The sequence below is a fragment of the Corylus avellana genome, chromosome ca5 (genome assembly GCF_901000735.1).
Source record: "Corylus avellana chromosome ca5, CavTom2PMs-1.0".
Taxonomy (NCBI): Eukaryota; Viridiplantae; Streptophyta; class Magnoliopsida; order Fagales; family Betulaceae; genus Corylus; species Corylus avellana.
This window is the reverse complement of record NC_081545.1, coordinates 9,243,239-9,259,788: the sequence shown is the minus strand read 5'-3', so window position 1 is coordinate 9,259,788 and position 16,550 is coordinate 9,243,239. Positions and strand designations below refer to the sequence as shown.

The following is a 16,550-nucleotide window of genomic DNA, read 5'->3' as shown; positions in this document are numbered from 1 at the left end:
CATTCTTCCTAAAAACTCTCTTATTATATATTAGATATTAAAATGACACTTGGCAGTATTTTTAAATGCCACATGTCGCAATTTTATGCCATCCTATTTAAAACTCCCCTATATATATTAGATTAGATTAAATGATATTAAAGATTTGATTTTAGATTATATTAGATATTAGATTAGATTAGATATTAGATAATGTGGAGATAAATAATGTTTGATGGCATTTAAATAATGTTTGATGGCAGTTGAGATTGAGAAAGAAGGTAGTTTGAAACAAAACACACACACTTCACGCCTTTCTCTTCCAAAAAAAAAAAAAAAAAAAACACAAAACGTGTGCAACCGTGTTTATTGAATGCCACGTGTCAAACTCTTAGACTCTCCAATTTAAAACTCCCCAATATATAATAGATTAGATATCCTTCATGACTTCACAAAACACAAATCTATAAGGAATAGTGACAAACACGTCCGATTGAACCGTTTGGGTTCACTCCAGTCACTGCCCCAAATCCAAACGCAGAGTTTGATCGATAATCATGGTGTTCATCACGCTCCCAAACCACAAAACCCTAACCCTAACCCTAGACCCATCCACCACCACCCTCCACTCCCTCAAGCTCTCCATCCACCACCACACCCACATCCCCACCCACCTCCTCCACCGCCTCTCCCTCTCCCACTCCCACCCTCTACCCCCTCAACACGACGCCGTCCTCCTCTCCCGCCTTCACGTCACCCCGCTCTCCACCCTCACTCTCCGCGTCCCTCTCCTCGGTGGAACCCAGCCTCCCTCCATCCCTCCCTCCAAGCCCAAGCTCGAGTTCCTCAACTCCAAGCCCCCTCCCAACTATGTCGCTGGTCTCGGCCGTGGCGCCACGGGATTCACCACCCGATCCGATATCGGACCCGCCCGCGCTGCCCCGGACCTCCCCGACCGATCCGCCGCCACCGTCGGCGGGCCTCCCGGGCAGGGCCGGGGCCGCGGGAAGCCAGACGAGGACGACGACGGTGGCGACGACGCCGAAGACAAGGGGTATGACGAGAACCAGAAATTCGACGAGTTCGAAGGAAACGATGTCGGTCTCTTTGCCTCCACCGAGTACGACGAGGACGACAAGGAGGCCGACGCCGTTTGGGAGGCCATCGACAAGCGCATGGACTCGCGCCGAAAGGACCGGAGGGAAGCCAGGTTGAAGGAGGAGATCGAGAAGTACCGAGCTTCAAACCCGAAGATCACCGAGCAGTTTGCCGATCTCAAGAGGAAGCTGTACACTGTATCGGCGCAGGAGTGGGAGAGCATCCCCGAAATCGGAGACTACTCACTCCGGAACAAGAAGAAGCGATTCGAGAGCTTCGTCCCGGTGCCAGACACTCTTTTGGAAAAAGCTCGGCAGGAGAAAGAGCACGTCACCGCATTGGACCCGAAGAGCCGTTCTGCCAGCGGCACCGAGACGCCCTGGTCGCAAACTCCGGTCACGGATTTGACCGCCGTCGGCGAAGGAAGAGGCACAGTGCTGTCGTTGAAACTCGATCGGTTGTCAGATTCGGTGTCAGGACAAACCGTCGTGGATCCGAAAGGCTATCTCACCGATTTGAAGAGCATGAAGATCACGAGCGACGCCGAGATTTCGGACATCAAGAAGGCTCGATTGTTACTCAAGAGCGTGACGCAGACGAATCGGAATCACCCACCGGGGTGGATTGCAGCGGCAAGGCTGGAGGAGGTCGCTGGGAGGATTGCGGCTGCGAGGCAGCTGATGCAGAAGGGCTGTGAGGAGTGTCCGAATAGCGAGGACGTGTGGCTGGAGGCCTGTAGGCTGGCGACCCCCGACGAGGCTAAGGCGGTCATTGCCAGAGGGGTGAAAATGATACCGAATTCAGTCAAGCTCTGGCTGCAAGCGGCAAAATTGGAACATGACGATGTGAACAAGAAGAGCAAGGTGTTGAGGAAAGGTTTGGAGCACATACCAGACTCGGTTCGGCTCTGGAAGGCAGTGGTTGAGCTTGCGAACGAGGAGGACGCGAGGTTGTTGCTGCACAGGGCTGTGGAGTGTTGCCCCTTGCACGTGGAGTTGTGGTTGGCATTGGCAAGATTGGAGACGTATGAGAGTGCGAGGAAGGTGTTGAATAGGGCGAGAGAGAGGCTGACAAAGGAGCCTGCGATTTGGATAACAGCGGCGAAGTTGGAGGAGGCCAATGGGAATACGGGGATGGTGGGGAAGATCATAGAAAGAGGTATAAGGGCGTTGCAGAGAGAGGGGTTGGAGATTGATAGGGAGGCTTGGATGAAGGAGGCCGAGGCTGCGGAGCGTGCTGGGTCCGTGGCGACTTGCCGGGCTATTATTGGGAATACAATTGGGATTGGAGTGGAGGAGGAGGATAGGAAGAGGACATGGGTGGCAGATGCGGAGGAGTGTAAGAAACGGGGGTCCATTGAGACGGCTAGAGCTATATATGCTCATGCATTAAGTGTGTTCTTGACCAAGAAGAGCATTTGGCTCAAAGCTGCGCAGCTTGAGAAGAGCCATGGGACTAGGGAGTCTCTTGATGCTTTGCTTCGTAAGGCAGTTACTTACCGGCCACAGGCCGAGGTTTTGTGGCTTATGGGTGCCAAGGAGAAGTGGCTTGCTGGGGATGTGCCTGCTGCACGAGCAATCCTGCAGGAAGCTTATGCTGCGATTCCCAATTCGGAGGAGATTTGGCTTGCGGCTTTTAAGCTTGAGTTTGAGAATCATGAGCCTGAGAGAGCTAGAATGCTTCTTGCTAAGGCCCGAGAGCGAGGAGGGACGGAGAGAGTCTGGATGAAATCGGCCATTGTGGAGAGAGAGTTGAAGAATACTGAGGAGGAGAGGAGGTTGTTGGACGAAGGGTTGAAACGCTTCCCTTCGTTCTTCAAGTTGTGGCTGATGCTTGGACAGCTAGAGGAGAGGCTTGGTCACTTGGAGAAAGCTAAGGAAGCTTACGAGTTGGGTCTGAAGCACTGCTCTAGTTGTATACACCTTTGGCTTTCTCTTGCTAATCTGGAGGAAAAGATGAATGGGCTGAGTAAAGCTCGAGCATTCCTCACCATGGCCAGGAAGAAGAATCCCCAGAACCCTGAACTCTGGCTGGCGGCAGTTCGAGCTGAAATGAGGCATGGGAATAAGAAGGAAGCTGATATATTGATGGCGAAGGCATTGCAGGAATGTCCCAATAGTGGTATTCTGTGGGCGGCTTCTATTGAGATGGTCCCCCGGCCTCAACGTAAATCCAAGAGTATGGATGCTCTCAAGAAATGTGATCATGATCCCCATGTCATTGCTGCTGTAGCCAAGCTGTTCTGGCATGACAGGAAGGTGGATAAAGCTAGGACTTGGCTCAACAGGGCAGTGACGCTTGCGCCAGATTTTGGTGATTTCTGGGCATTATACTACAAATTCGAACTTCAGCATGGGAGTGAGGAGAACCAGAAGGATGTGCTAAAGAGATGCATTGCTGCAGAACCTAAACATGGTGAGAAATGGCAAGCAATTTCGAAGGCTGTGGAGAATTCACACCAACCAACTGAAGCCATCCTGAAGAAAGTAGTTGTTACACTTGGGATGGAAGAGAGTGCAGCTGAGAATAGAATAGCAAACACTAGTTGTCAGTAAGCCTGTAGCCTTGCAATCTTCTCTTCTTTTTAGGTACTCGAAATGTGTATTTATGCAGAGATAGACTTGGACTGTCCGCCTCTTATCTAAATTAGTCTGTGTTACTTATACCTTAAAAGCTTTAATGATAATATCATTTCCCCACATAAATGTTTTGAAGCACTGAAATTGATGATTAAGCTTCGCTTATGTCAATTGTTTAATTATTACAGTGGAGCTTCTGTTATTTTCCTCTATATTTTGATGTATTATCTTTCTGTGCTGTATGTTTCTCTGCCTTTGTTCGTCGGCTAGGTATGGTGTAACATTTATTAGTTCATCTCAATACCATATCGCTTTACTGAATAATCAACAAGTGATTTTATGTTTATGTTTATGTTTTGAAGGTGAATTTTGAACTTCAAGGCTCGAGTGACAGTGATTGGTAGGTTTTGTGATGAGTTATACATTTGTTACATGTTTGTGTTTCGTGTGGGAGATGACGGGCGGGGCGGGGCGAACCATGAGTTTGCTCTTGATAATGGGTATAATACAGACCAAGTGATTAGTTAGTAGGAATGCTTCAATTCCTGATGTCAATATTACATGGGTGTTTCCGGTGATGGGAGGGTTTAAGTATCTTGTTCGGTTGCATTTTTGTGATATTTAATATTACATGCTAGTATTTCGCATGGTTTGCTGTATTTCAATGTGTATGTTAATGGCCATTTGGCGATTAAAGATTTGGATTTGTCATCTCTTACTAATTATGGGTTGGCTTCTCCGTTCTATGCGAACTTGGTGGTTGATGGAGATGGTCAAACTTACCTGTGGATGTTTATAATGTTATTGTCAAGCAGGGCTACCCACAGCCATAACATATAACATGCACATGCCATAGAAAAGTAGCAGCTTTAGGGATGGTAGAGTTCCTTGTATTTTCTGTGACAGAATTTGAAGTCTCTAAAAAGCTTCATGTAATTGGTCGTATAGTATTTGTTATTTTGTAACTTGTATGGGTAGTATATAGTGTAAGCATACATTTATTGGCTTTCTTTGTTGCTGTTATGTTCCTTGTGCTTCTTTGTGTGAGATAGAGCTTTTCTATATTTGAAAATTTTGTATACAACTTTCAGAATTTGAGTTGTAAAATATGCAAGGGAAAAATATAATTTAACCCCCCAAATTACTAGCCATTTTCATTTTAGGCCCCTTAATATTCAAAAAGTGATAAAGTAGCCTCCAAACTACCAACCAGTCCATTAGTCATTACCATCAAATAGGATGAAAATTCAATACTATGTTGTTTTAACAACGTTAAGTTACTAAAATACCTTTATTTAAAAAAAAAAATCAATTTAAAAAATACCTCCCAAAACGACATCGTTTTGGAAAAAAAAAAAAAAAAAATGTTGGTGTGGCCGGCGAGCCACCCCTAGGCCATGGGTGGATGGCCTAGGGGTGGTTGGGCAGCCACCCCACAGGTATGGGGGTGGCCGGCGAGCACCCCTAAACCACATTTAGTTAGTTTTTTTTTTTTTTTTTTTACAAAATTACGTTGTTTTTAGGGGGTATTTTTTAAATTGATTTTTTTTTTTTTCAAAAATGCATTTTAGTAACTTAATCTCAAAAAATGATGTCGTTTTGCATTTTTTATCCTATTTGACAGCGTTGACTAACAGAGTGGCTAAATTGTAATTTTTTAATAGTTTGAAGGCTACTTTATCATTTTTTGAACATTAAATGACTAAAATGATAATGGTTGGTAGTTTGGAGAGCTAAATTATATTTTTCCCAATATGTAATCTTGCATCTGAATGATCCAACTTCTTGGATTTTCTAGTTCTGTTTGTGGAATGCTTGAGCCAAACTGTTCCCTTTAATTGTTAAAAGGGTACTTACAATTACATGAGATAAGTGAAACTTTCCTTAGTTGAATGAATGCTTTTCTTTGAAATCTCTCATGCAAGGTTTTAGATTTTGGTTACGTTGTTTTTATAAATGATCTTCTGATTAATTGTGAGAACTTTTCCAACTGAAATGGGTTTGTGTAGTAGCCAAACTTTTCCAGTTTTCCCTGCTCCTCTTTCTGCTTTGAAATGGGCTTCAATTCTTCTCTTATTGATGCAACAAATTAACATTCAAATTTTGCAATTTTAATGATCTGTGTTATCAACACCTTCATTACTCTCATATCATATTGCTGCTTTCTGAAGCAAATATGCATTATGAAACTTTACATATTTACTTAAGAAATTATTCTAATAAACAAAGTTTAGCTATAGAAATGAGAAACTGTGAGAGACCATCTTCAGGTATATACATAGGTTTATTGTCTCATGCAAATTCAAATTTTCTACATTTGCAAGGGGAAACATCTCTGGGGTACTTAAGCTGGAGACTCTCTAAGATACATCATTTGACTAAATTGTTGAGAAAATTTATCCTTAGCTTCTCATTTATGCCAATCCAACTAGCTTCTCACTGATCTCCCACAGCTTTCTCGCTTTCTCCGCATCACTGGCTTCTTTGGAAAGCTGGTTTTCGAATGAGGCTGAATCCTTGTTCCAGCTCCAGTAAACACCCGATTTTGTCAGGCTTGGATCACTCACAACCTGAACGACCAAAGTTTCATTTAGTTTGTGTTCAACACACAACTTCATTAAAAAAGATGAGTGTATTATGAATGTATATGTTCATCTTTGCATTATGCAGATTTCAAGTGACCTGTGCAAGTCTTTTCCCAGCATCCTCTTCAGAAACATAGCCTTTGGTGATGTACTTCTGGAAAGGAGGGAAGAGAAGCCTGAAGAGGGGTATGTGCTCCCTGAACAAGCCTGTTGTAGCAATGCAACCAGGGTAGAGAGAAGCAAAGGTGATTCCTGACTCCTCATGGTAGCGCCTGTGGAATTCTTGCATGGTGAGCATGTTGCAGACTTTGCTGTCTTTGTAGGCCTTGGCACCGTCGAAATCTCCTCCATCTATCATGGATGAGCTGTTTAGTCCATTCAAGCCTCCTCCAAGACCTCTCAGATCCCCAAGGTTTGCCTTAGGTGGCACATTTCCAGCCAAGGTGTTTGTATTACCTAGAATTGCATACATAGCAAAACCACATTTAGAATACATATCTTGTCATTGTGAAAATTTGTTCTAAATTGTTTCCATCAAACATCTATTACCTGTGATGGAGCCAACAATGATGAGACGCTTGAATGGGTAATCTGATTGCTTCAGGTCATCAAGCAGCAGCCGGGAAAGGAGGAAGTGTCCCAGATGGTTTGTCCCTACGCTCAGTTCAAATCCCTCAGCTGTGAAAGACGGCTCCTTAGCCGTGGGTTGGTAGACAGCAGCATTGCAAACCAGCACATCAATCGGTGTATCCCGACGACGGAGGTTATCTACGAATTGCCGGACACTGTCAAGGGAGGCAAGATCGAGATGCATAACAGTGTAATTCTCCTTGGCCATGCCAACTGATTTAGCAGCTCTCTCAGCCTTGAGGAAATTCCTACATGCCATAATTATGTTCCATTGCCCTGTTTCAGCTAAAGCCTTGGCTGTGGCTAGGCCCAACCCGGAGGATGCCCCAGTGATTATCACATTGCCTTTTCTCAAAGTTTTCTTTGCTTCTGGTGCAGCCTGTTTGATTGCTGGAGCTGTCGTTGCTGTTTGGGCTCTAATGGTTCCAACTTGCAGTTTCCTTTTTCCAACTTCCTGCAAATGAAATCCCTTTATTTGTATCACCACAAAAACATAACCTACCATCTTGAATTGCTGGGAATCCACGGTTAAGCTTAACATTTGTATAACTTTTGTGATTTGTATGAATTAGCTACAAACCAGTTTGTAGCAAATTTTTATGTACCATTACTCTTTTCGATTTTACCGTATTATCTACAGTCGTGGGCTAAAGGGAAGTGGCTTTGAAATCATGTTACCATGTGATAATCTGTGTGGTTGAGTGTATTTCACATCATAACCAGATGAATTCAAACCTATATTTATGCATACAAAACCAAGAAAAAGATCATGTATTGATAAGGAATCTAAATGAGAAGAAAATCATTTTATGAAATCAAGAGTTTTTGTCATCTTTGTTGACTCCCCCCACTTCCGAATTCATTCTATGAATGCTTAATTCGTGCCTTAGTCTTTGCAGTGTCTCAAGCAAGGGAATGATTTGATTTCCCAGGGTTCGTGCTTATGCCACTTCCACAGCAAGAATTGAACAGCATTTTCGAACTAAATCTTAGGAGTAGGTCAGGGAAAGAAAAAAGAAGAAGAAGGAAATTAGTTTAGAGAGAGTAAGTGATAAATCTAGCACCTGGCTCCTTAACAGAGGAGACTTGATTTCAGCTTTGAGGTCTGAGACTGAAACTCCAAACAGGCCTGTCTCCTTGAGAGAAATATTAGACTTCCCCTGCCAAGAAGAAGAAGAAGAAGAAAATTACCTTGCATGAAAAATAAGAAGGCAAACAAAGAATCTCCAAGAAGCTGTTAATTTTGCATAAAAAACCCACAAAAGATTTCCCAGAAATGAAATGATAACAGCTTGGTACAAGTGTACCTCTTTGAGAATGGAGATAGCAGAAGGAAGGGAAAGGGCTGCTTGGAAAGCCATGGATACTGTCTGAGCTTTTCCTTTGAAGTTCTATTATGTGCCAAGTGCCAAGTGCTGCAAACTTTGTAATGTTGTAAGAGGGACACTTCGAGGTGGGATGTTGAAGTGATATTATTTCTCTCTTCTGTTACGAGAGATAAGATAATTATTGCGTTGCTGACTAGCCAGCCACGTGGACTTCTAGTATCCAATCAGATTTTGAGTTTTGGATTCTCTTTTAGATGTTTAGCTTGGGTTGATGCAAACTTGGTTGGGGCCTCTTGGCCATCCAGAGCCTTCTAGAAATAATCATGGGCCGGGCCTCAGAGAATGCTCATGCTCATCCTATTATATTTCACATGCTGATGTGGGCACTTTCCAAGTACATGGCTTTATTTAGTTGCTCTAATACTATTTTATAACGATCCAAAGAAAAAAGTTAGTCACATCTACGCTACCACTTCAAAACAATTAGTTAATTTGAAACTTTTATAGAATTACTTATAAACCTTAATTCTCTAGTAAGAAACAAATGTGAGAATTAGCATCCACAGGCATCGTAATAATCTGATTATAATTTGTATCTTGAAATCGTCTCAATTGGAAAGTGAGTATATATATATACTCCGTTCATTGTTGGTTGAGTATCGAATTTTCCAATTGACCTAGCATTTGGGTGTGAGACAACTCAAGCGGTTGAGATTTATTTGCAGGTTAATACAACATAATCCTATGTATAGCTTCATCATGTAGAAAAGAAAAAAAAAAAAAAAAAAAATCCCCAAAAAACCAAAAAAAGAGTAAATATAAAGTAGTGGGTTCATGCATAACAAAGCTGAGCCCAATTATAAAAAAGAAATACTATATTCTACATTTTTTTTATTGGGTTAATGTGACAATGCTTATCAGTCATATTAGTGCTTATCAGCCATATCATTTTTTTTAATAAGGATTTATTCAAAGGCTTATAAATATTGTTACATCCGCCGGCCCAAAAAGATGAAAGCTCCCATGAGAGTGTATTGTATACCCATTACTCTTGATACAAGTATTGAGATGATTTTAGTTAATCATTGGAATAAGACATGGCGGTGGTACGAAGAAATGTTTGATATATTAACGTGCATCACGTTTGACATAAAGCACTTGTAAAAGTAGGTAGTGACAAACCAACAATTGCAGACCATTTTGTTGAAAACTTTAAACTAAACCTTCTAAGTTTGGACCACTTATCAACCAATTACTTTTTCTAACTCGACCTAGACATTTGCATTTGACTATAGGAATAATCTACTTCAAGTTTGACCAAATATAACAAGGATTTCGATCTAGTCCAATTAATTGTTTGTATTATATGCGCAATACGAGCAGTTTATTGCACCTGTTTCCCGTCCCATATAGCTTTACAAGAAACACATAAAAAACTAGCGGCTACAAAAGGCAAATTTGATAACAATTAGTCCTATACTAAGTTAATTTTTTAATCAATTAAGTGGTTCCTAGACTTGTGCTTGTTTTGTTTCTCTTCCCCTTTGAAAGAGTAGGCTTGCGTCAAACCATGTAAGGGTGAGATGAAAATATGAGGAATTACGTGTCAAGAAAGATTTTCTAAATTTTCTAGGTCAATTCTATATATAGTAGAGTTCTTAAATTGATTTGATTAAATTATCTATATTTTACCATCTCAACGTACACTTATTGACATCAATGAATTAAGGAAAAATTAAGAATCTTTTAAAGGTGGAAGTATGGAAAAATTTAAATCATTTAATTAAAAGTAATTATTAACATTTAAAACAATTAAGTAATTAAATTCACCGCTTCTTATAGCTTCTGGATAAGTGGTGATTTAAAATAATGCTAAAAGGAATACCAATGTCCTCCTTGCATCATCTTAAAATTGACGTAACTCTTAAAATTATCATTTAATTTATGATAGGTTACTAATGGATTTTGATCCAATGGTCATTTTAAAAGTCACATCAGTTTTGGTAGGATACAAGAAGGGCATGAGGGTGACATTTAACATTACTTGGTAGCTTAACTTGGTATCTGAGCAAAAGTCCTTAGTTCGAACATATTAAGCCTCATTTATTAAGGGAACGTTTGAACCCATGCATGAAATGAAGTGTGAAAATATTAATAAATGATTAAATATACTATTTTCTATTAACTTAAATATATTAAAGTATACAATTAAACTAATAAATTACATAATTCATTTGACCTAAATATGTATATGACCTTGACTTCTTCTTCTTCTTTTTTTTTTTTTTTTTTTTTAGGTTAATAATTTCATTCATAATCAAAAAACATGTTGCTCTAACAGAACAATATCATAAATACAATTAAGAATTTCTACCATCCATACATCATTTATAATTTGTTTAATTGTTGCTTTGGCTAAACTATGAACGGGAGAATTTGCATCTCATCTAACATGACATATGCACCAACTATTCATCCCATTGAGCACTCCTTGTGTGTCTTCCACTAATTGACCATATTTGCTCCAATTGTGGTCGGTGGATTTCACAACTTGTAGCATGTCATCTTTTACAATTATTCTTCGTATTACTGTGTTTCTCTAAAACCATATTTTCCTTATTTTTCACTGCCAATAGATTGAATTCATCATACTTTATCATACATCTTCCTGATATCTTTTGCTACTTGGCCTCCAAACATCCTTCGCTGATGAACAACTCCACAAAATATGTATAATAGTTTCCTCAAGTGTAGCATTCTCCCAAACACTCTTCTAGGTGACTGGTCGGAGTAAGTTGTAAGAATTGGAAGCCATACCCCAGATTAGCCTTAATTATTAGCCTTTAATTTCAGTTTACTTGGCTTCAATTTGCACACGTTTCATCTGGTTTCCCTCTTTTTTTTTATTATTTTTTTTATTTTTTATTGAAAAAGGGCAGGATATTCTGTACATGCCCTAAGAACTTGGAAAACGGTTGAGTTTCATAATTTTATAATAATATGGTAGTCATAATCATTTTGAATTCTATAACCAAATCCAATTTTTTATTTTGTGTAACTATAAAATTCATTTTAAAATCAAAACATCCATGCCCAGCCAAGTAAAATCTGTACTAATTAATTCACATGTTAAATTATTTATTTTTATGCACAAGGAAAACGATAGCAGCTAAACTGTGACATCAAATTTTAGGTTTGGTTGAAAGAAAGGACAAAGTTTTTTTTTTTTTTTTTTTTTCAATCAGGTCGTAATGTAAATTGGGTATTTTGCACCCTCCAATAAAAAGTAGACATTTTAACTTGAAACACTAAAAAATAATATAACCCTTAACACCAAACAAATTTATCTTCTCTTAACAAAATACCAATTAGTAAAACCATTGAATCTCCCTTCTTGATTGGTTTTGAAGACTTAACTGTTGACAGTTCAGAGATGAGTAGTGAGCGTTGGGATAGAATTAATGAAAAAGTTCATAAAATTGATTTGAATTAAAAATACTTCTATTAATCGCTAAAAAAAATGAGTTTTACACCAACATCCTAATTGGTTTTGGAGACTCAACTGTTGACAGCTCAGAGATGAATCTCCCTTCTTGATTGGTTTTGGAGACTCAACTGTTGGCAGCTCGGAGATGAGTAGTGAGTGTTGGGATAAAATTAATGAAAAAGTCCATAAGATTGATTTAAATTAAAAATACTTCTATTAATCGCTAAAAAAGAAAAGAGTTTTACATCAACATCCTAATTGAAACAACTCTCTAAACCAATATATATCATTAAAACTTATGATTTTCACATGTATTTTTACAGATTTAAAAGAGAGATGTCAATTTAATAAGGTAAATTCATTCTTTAAAGAAAGAAATCTCTTTAATCATCAATTAGCCGGTCCTTGACTGCTCCATCATCTTAGATAATTAGTTTTTGTTTAATCACCAGCCTCATTTCTAAAGCATATCATGTTTGATCATCATTCCTAATAATGTCATTTTCTTAAGAAGAGTTTCATGGTTATCGTGCCGTCACAAATAAGAAATGTGGATGATCTCATGGGCCGGCGACTGGGCCCCACCTTCCCTATCACAGTCAATGACCTATCTCTAATTGTTCATTGCATTAATTAATGTGCAACAGTGGAAAGGTTGTCTCTTCAGTATGTGCCCCCTCATTTCTTTATTCAATAATTTTTTTTTTTAATATATATATATCTTGGAGATGTGATAAACAATTCCTAAAATGGAGAGATTCTTGTCAGTTATCAACCTCCCCCCCGCCCCTCTCCATTACAAGAGTCCAGAAAACTAAGCAAATTGTTATTGCTAATCACATTAAGCGGAACATGGTGATTGACTAATGGTCTCCACTATGCATTCTATTGCTTAGTAATCATAGGAAATGAACAATGTTTTTTGTTTTATTGTTGTACTTGGCCTAGAAAACCATTGGTGCTTCTTAAATGCCCCAAGGTTCAGTTCTTTTTTAATTATGCAGCTATTGCGTTGTCCCTTTTATTGGACTACTGGTATTAATCCTATCAATGATTTCAAGACACCAATCCACATCTACAGTTCTTAGGACAAATTTTTGTGAACAATATAAAAAGCTCTTGCTCTCGCCTTATATGTCTAACAACTTGTTTGAGAAATAGAGCTTTTAAGACAAACAATGTTATTTTAGCAAAAACTTCATTTTTAAACTTTTGTCAAAAGTGCGTTTTATCCATTTTTAGACCCATAAAAGCATTTTCAATTTTCTTTATCAAATGGATACTTTTTTTTTTTTTTCAAATAAATATTTTGAGTGTTAAACGCACTTTTAAGTCTCTCGAACGAACAAGCAAATAGACCCAAAGTAAAGTTGGCATGTGAGACTTTATTTTGTCAATAAGTAAACAATTAGGATTGAGGTACTAGTTTCTTCTTCTACACACACGATAGTGTTTTCTTATGCAGTTATGGCATCCATCCGATGAACATAAATCGGACAAATGAACAATGAAAAGCTTGTCCTCTATGTCATTCTCATACTTCATCTACACATTTTATGGAGGAAGTGCCAATTTATTTCGATTAAATCTAACAATAGCTTAGACTTAGTTCGACATGGAAGTCCACATTTGAGTGGCCGATGTAGTAAATACCATGCTAATTTGTAAACGTGTGAAGTGTCATGTGTACTATCACGTGACAGACTGTCATATAAACTGCTACATCAGTTTATAAAGGACTTTTAATAAAAAGTTATAGTACTCTTAACATTACCCCCGCTCAAAAAATATCTTATTGTTTATTAACGTAGTAATAAAGGAATATTAGTGCACTAACACTCCCTTGCAGGCAAAAGTCATTGGCTATCATTGATCTAAATTGTTTTTTATCAAGTTGGAAAATCACTGCAGACAAGCATAATACCAACACTTTGAAGCTTGCAGCATTTGAGTTGAAATTTGGAAGCTTATGCAGAAGAAGAAAACAGAGAAAAGTGGAATATCAATAATACATAATAATAATAACAATGAGAATGCTGCAAATTGCTTGATCTATCATTACAACTATTACTGAAAAAAGTGAACAATGTACAGAATCACAGATTGCTTCCATCCTCGGAGCTGAAAAAGAAAGCTCTTGATGGACGGACCAGTTGAAGGAGATCACAAAACCGTCTCCTCCTGCTCTGGTCTAGCACTAACATCAACTACCAAGAACTGCATGTCCATGACAACATCAAAAGGTAAAACGTGCTTCCTACAGTCTACAGACATATATGATATGATAGAAGGCATGGCTTATGAGGAATGAGCTGTGCTGTAACTGCTGAAAGGCTGGGAAAAATATGCCTTTTGCAGCAGATGGAATGGAGGAGAATCTAAAAGGAAGAATTGTGGGGGGTTTTGGGAAGTGTTTAGAAGTTCAGAAGAAGTCAAAGCCAAAGAGTGTTCGAACTTTGAAGCTTCAAAGATCTTAATATGGTTATTGAAGCTTCAAATGGAATCACGGGTTGTTTTGTGTAAAATGTGCAACCAGTGAGAAGGAAAGGTGGGAATTAAACTCTCCGACCTTTCAATCTTGATCCTTCCAAAAGAAGGGCTTCATAGGACAAGATGATGATGAGCAGGATGTTGAGCCAAAGTTCCCTTGCTGCCTGTGAAGATCAGGGTCATTCATATTCTGCTGATAATTTGGAGTACCAAAGGGGAGTTGTGAATGCAGCAGAAGATTATTGGTGGTGTCCAAATCATCCCACACAGGACTACCTGGTCCAAAACCTCCTGCTGCAATTGCATTGAACCATGCCTCTTGCATTTCTCCCCATACCAGTTCCTGTGTCTGTGAAATACCTTCTCCTATCTCAGCACCTGCTGCAGCCGCCTGAACTTCATCACTCACCGTGGCCTCGCTCGACTCGAATCCCGAATCACTGTCGGGAACATCTTCTCGGGTCTGCAGCGGTGGCTGCTGCGGCGGCAGTGGCGGTGGCGGCGGCGGCATCATCTCCATATCTAAAGCCTGCAAATCAAGGCCTTGTGGAGCTTGTTCAGGTTGCTTCGAGTACCGACTTAGCCTTGAACTTTCATGTGGAGTTGGCGGAGAAGAGGGAGTTGAATTTGGAGCTGTGGACTCTGCTTTATTATCCTTATTGAGAAAGTGCTCAGGGAAATTGAGCCTAGCATTCTCTCCTCTCAACTTGAAGGCCTCGCGATCATACGCCATGGCGGCGTCTTCGGCCGTGTCGAATGTGCCGAGCCAAAGGCGAGTCCTATTGCGAGGGAGGCGGATTTCAGCGACCCACTTGCCCCAATGTCGTTGCCTCACTCCCCTGTAAAGCTTGGTGGTGTTTAGAGGCTGCACCGGAGGCCTAAACAACCGCCTGCCGTCCGGCCCCAAACTGTTCATCATCATCATCCTTCCCCTTGGACTTAAATTCAGCGTATCACTCCAATATTGAAGAAGCTGCTGCTGCTGCTGCTGCTGCTGATTTTGCACTGCGTCTCCGCTCAAGAACTGGGGATAAGCAATGCTATGTTGTTGATTTGAAGCAAAAGAAATCATCTCCTGCTGGTTTCGTGGTGCTTGCAGCTGTGCTGGGTGGTACATAGGCAGAGTTGTGGTACTAAATTGTTGGGGAAACTGCAAACACTGTTGTTGAGACCCATCAAAAGCAAAAGGAAACACGATTCTTGAAGGAGGAGGATAAAGAGTTAGAGAAGAAGCTGAACTAGGAGATACAGAGCTGGGAATTGAGAAGGAAGGAGCAAAAGAAGCAGAGGACTGAATTGGGTCTTGACGTTCAGGGCTTCGGATCTTCTTGAGAGGCCTATTGGACATGGACGCTTCATCAAAAACTGGCTTCCATCGCCGCCTCTCGGAGCTAAAATCAAGATCCTTGCCTTTGTCAATCTCCCAATCTTGTGCCATCATGCGTGATTCATCAACACCCTTCCTGGATTTGCCACTGTTCTTAGCCGCAGCCATCGTATACAGATAACTAGCTTCCCACTTTGCTCTCTCTCAAGGATCGAATATATAATAAACCCACCCGGAACCTAATCTATCTACAAAGCAACTGAAGAGAATTTGAGATGGGTCACCAAGGCAAATTTATAGGTATCAGAACAGAAACGTATTCGAATCAAACGAATAGATATCCCCAAATACAAAAGAGAAACGAAAATTATATACCCGGATCCAAATCTAGTCAAAGAATAATAAAAAAACAAAACAAAAACGAAACAAGAGAAGACCGAATTTTGGAATCTGGGTTTGATTTCAAAAGATTATCCGATTGAACCAAAAACAGAATCGTATACCAAAACTGTTTATGTGCGACAAGTAACCCATCCCAAATCTCTGAATACAGAGCAGCAAAGCAGGGGAGTGAAAGAGCAAGAGAGAGCTCAGGGTGAAGCAAAAACCGAAATCCCAGTTGGGTGTTGATGTTTTTTGATGGATTGGTGCTGTCTTTACTGGTGGCGTGAATTTGAGAGAGATTTTTGGAGGAGAATGATGAGAAAACAGGGGAGCTTAGAGTTTTCTTATGTGTGAGGTAAAGAGAGGCAGGGGATGAGAGGGGGTTTATAAGAGAGCAGAAAAAGATTTGAATTGCTTTTTTTTTTTTTTTTTTGGGGGAGAGAGGGAGAGAATTTGTATAAGTCTCGTGGTTGGTTGGCTTTGTTTGGGACCCACACGGCTTGATTTCTTTCTTTCTTTCTTTCTTTTCGTCGCTTCCACTCCAATTCCCCTCTTCCTCTTCCACTCTCTCTCTCTCTCTAACTTTCAACTGTGGCAAAATCAGAGGGCACCATTGGAAGGCAGGTTTAGAGAATATAAAAACAGTTAAATAACTGTTTGTGT

At 40.1% G+C, this 16,550-nt stretch overlaps 3 protein-coding genes across 3 annotated transcripts; 1 reads left to right on the top strand and 2 right to left on the bottom strand.

Moving 5' to 3' along the window:
- Window positions 1-439: 439 nt before the first annotated feature.
- On the top strand, window positions 440-3,868 carry LOC132183441 (protein STABILIZED1-like). The gene has a single exon (XM_059596879.1). The coding sequence runs from the start codon at window positions 537-539 to the stop codon at window positions 3,630-3,632; it is 3,096 nt and encodes a 1,031-aa protein (XP_059452862.1). The 5' UTR covers window positions 440-536; the 3' UTR covers window positions 3,633-3,868.
- Window positions 3,869-5,893: 2,025 nt separating this feature from the next.
- Window positions 5,894-8,324, bottom strand: LOC132183440 (protochlorophyllide reductase-like). Its single transcript, XM_059596878.1, has 5 exons — window positions 8,179-8,324; window positions 7,936-8,031; window positions 6,791-7,325; window positions 6,339-6,697; window positions 5,894-6,226 (listed from the first exon to the last, which is right to left on the bottom strand). Exons 1-5 carry the CDS (start codon window positions 8,230-8,232, stop codon window positions 6,071-6,073), a joined length of 1,200 nt encoding a protein of 399 aa, XP_059452861.1. The 5' UTR covers window positions 8,233-8,324; the 3' UTR covers window positions 5,894-6,070.
- A 5,378-nt stretch (window positions 8,325-13,702) lies between these two features.
- On the bottom strand, window positions 13,703-16,258 carry LOC132181037 (ethylene-responsive transcription factor ERF053). The gene has a single exon (XM_059594081.1). The coding sequence runs from the start codon at window positions 15,669-15,671 to the stop codon at window positions 14,259-14,261; it is 1,413 nt and encodes a 470-aa protein (XP_059450064.1). The 5' UTR covers window positions 15,672-16,258; the 3' UTR covers window positions 13,703-14,258.
- Window positions 16,259-16,550: the final 292 nt, after the last annotated feature.

Coding starts and splice junctions, on each gene's coding strand:
- LOC132183441 (XM_059596879.1), top strand. CDS start 537: ATGGTGTTCATCACGCTCCCAAACCACAAAACCCTAACCCTAACCCTA.
- LOC132183440 (XM_059596878.1), bottom strand. CDS start 8,232: ATGGCTTTCCAAGCAGCCCTTTCCCTTCCTTCTGCTATCTCCATTCTC. Junction 8,032..8,178: donor CTATCTCCATTCTCAAAGAG/GTACACTTGTAC, acceptor TCTTCTTGGCAG/GGGAAGTCTAATATTTCTCT. Junction 6,698..6,790: donor CATTGTTGGCTCCATCACAG/GTAATAGATGTT, acceptor ATGCAATTCTAG/GTAATACAAACACCTTGGCT.
- LOC132181037 (XM_059594081.1), bottom strand. CDS start 15,671: ATGGCTGCGGCTAAGAACAGTGGCAAATCCAGGAAGGGTGTTGATGAA.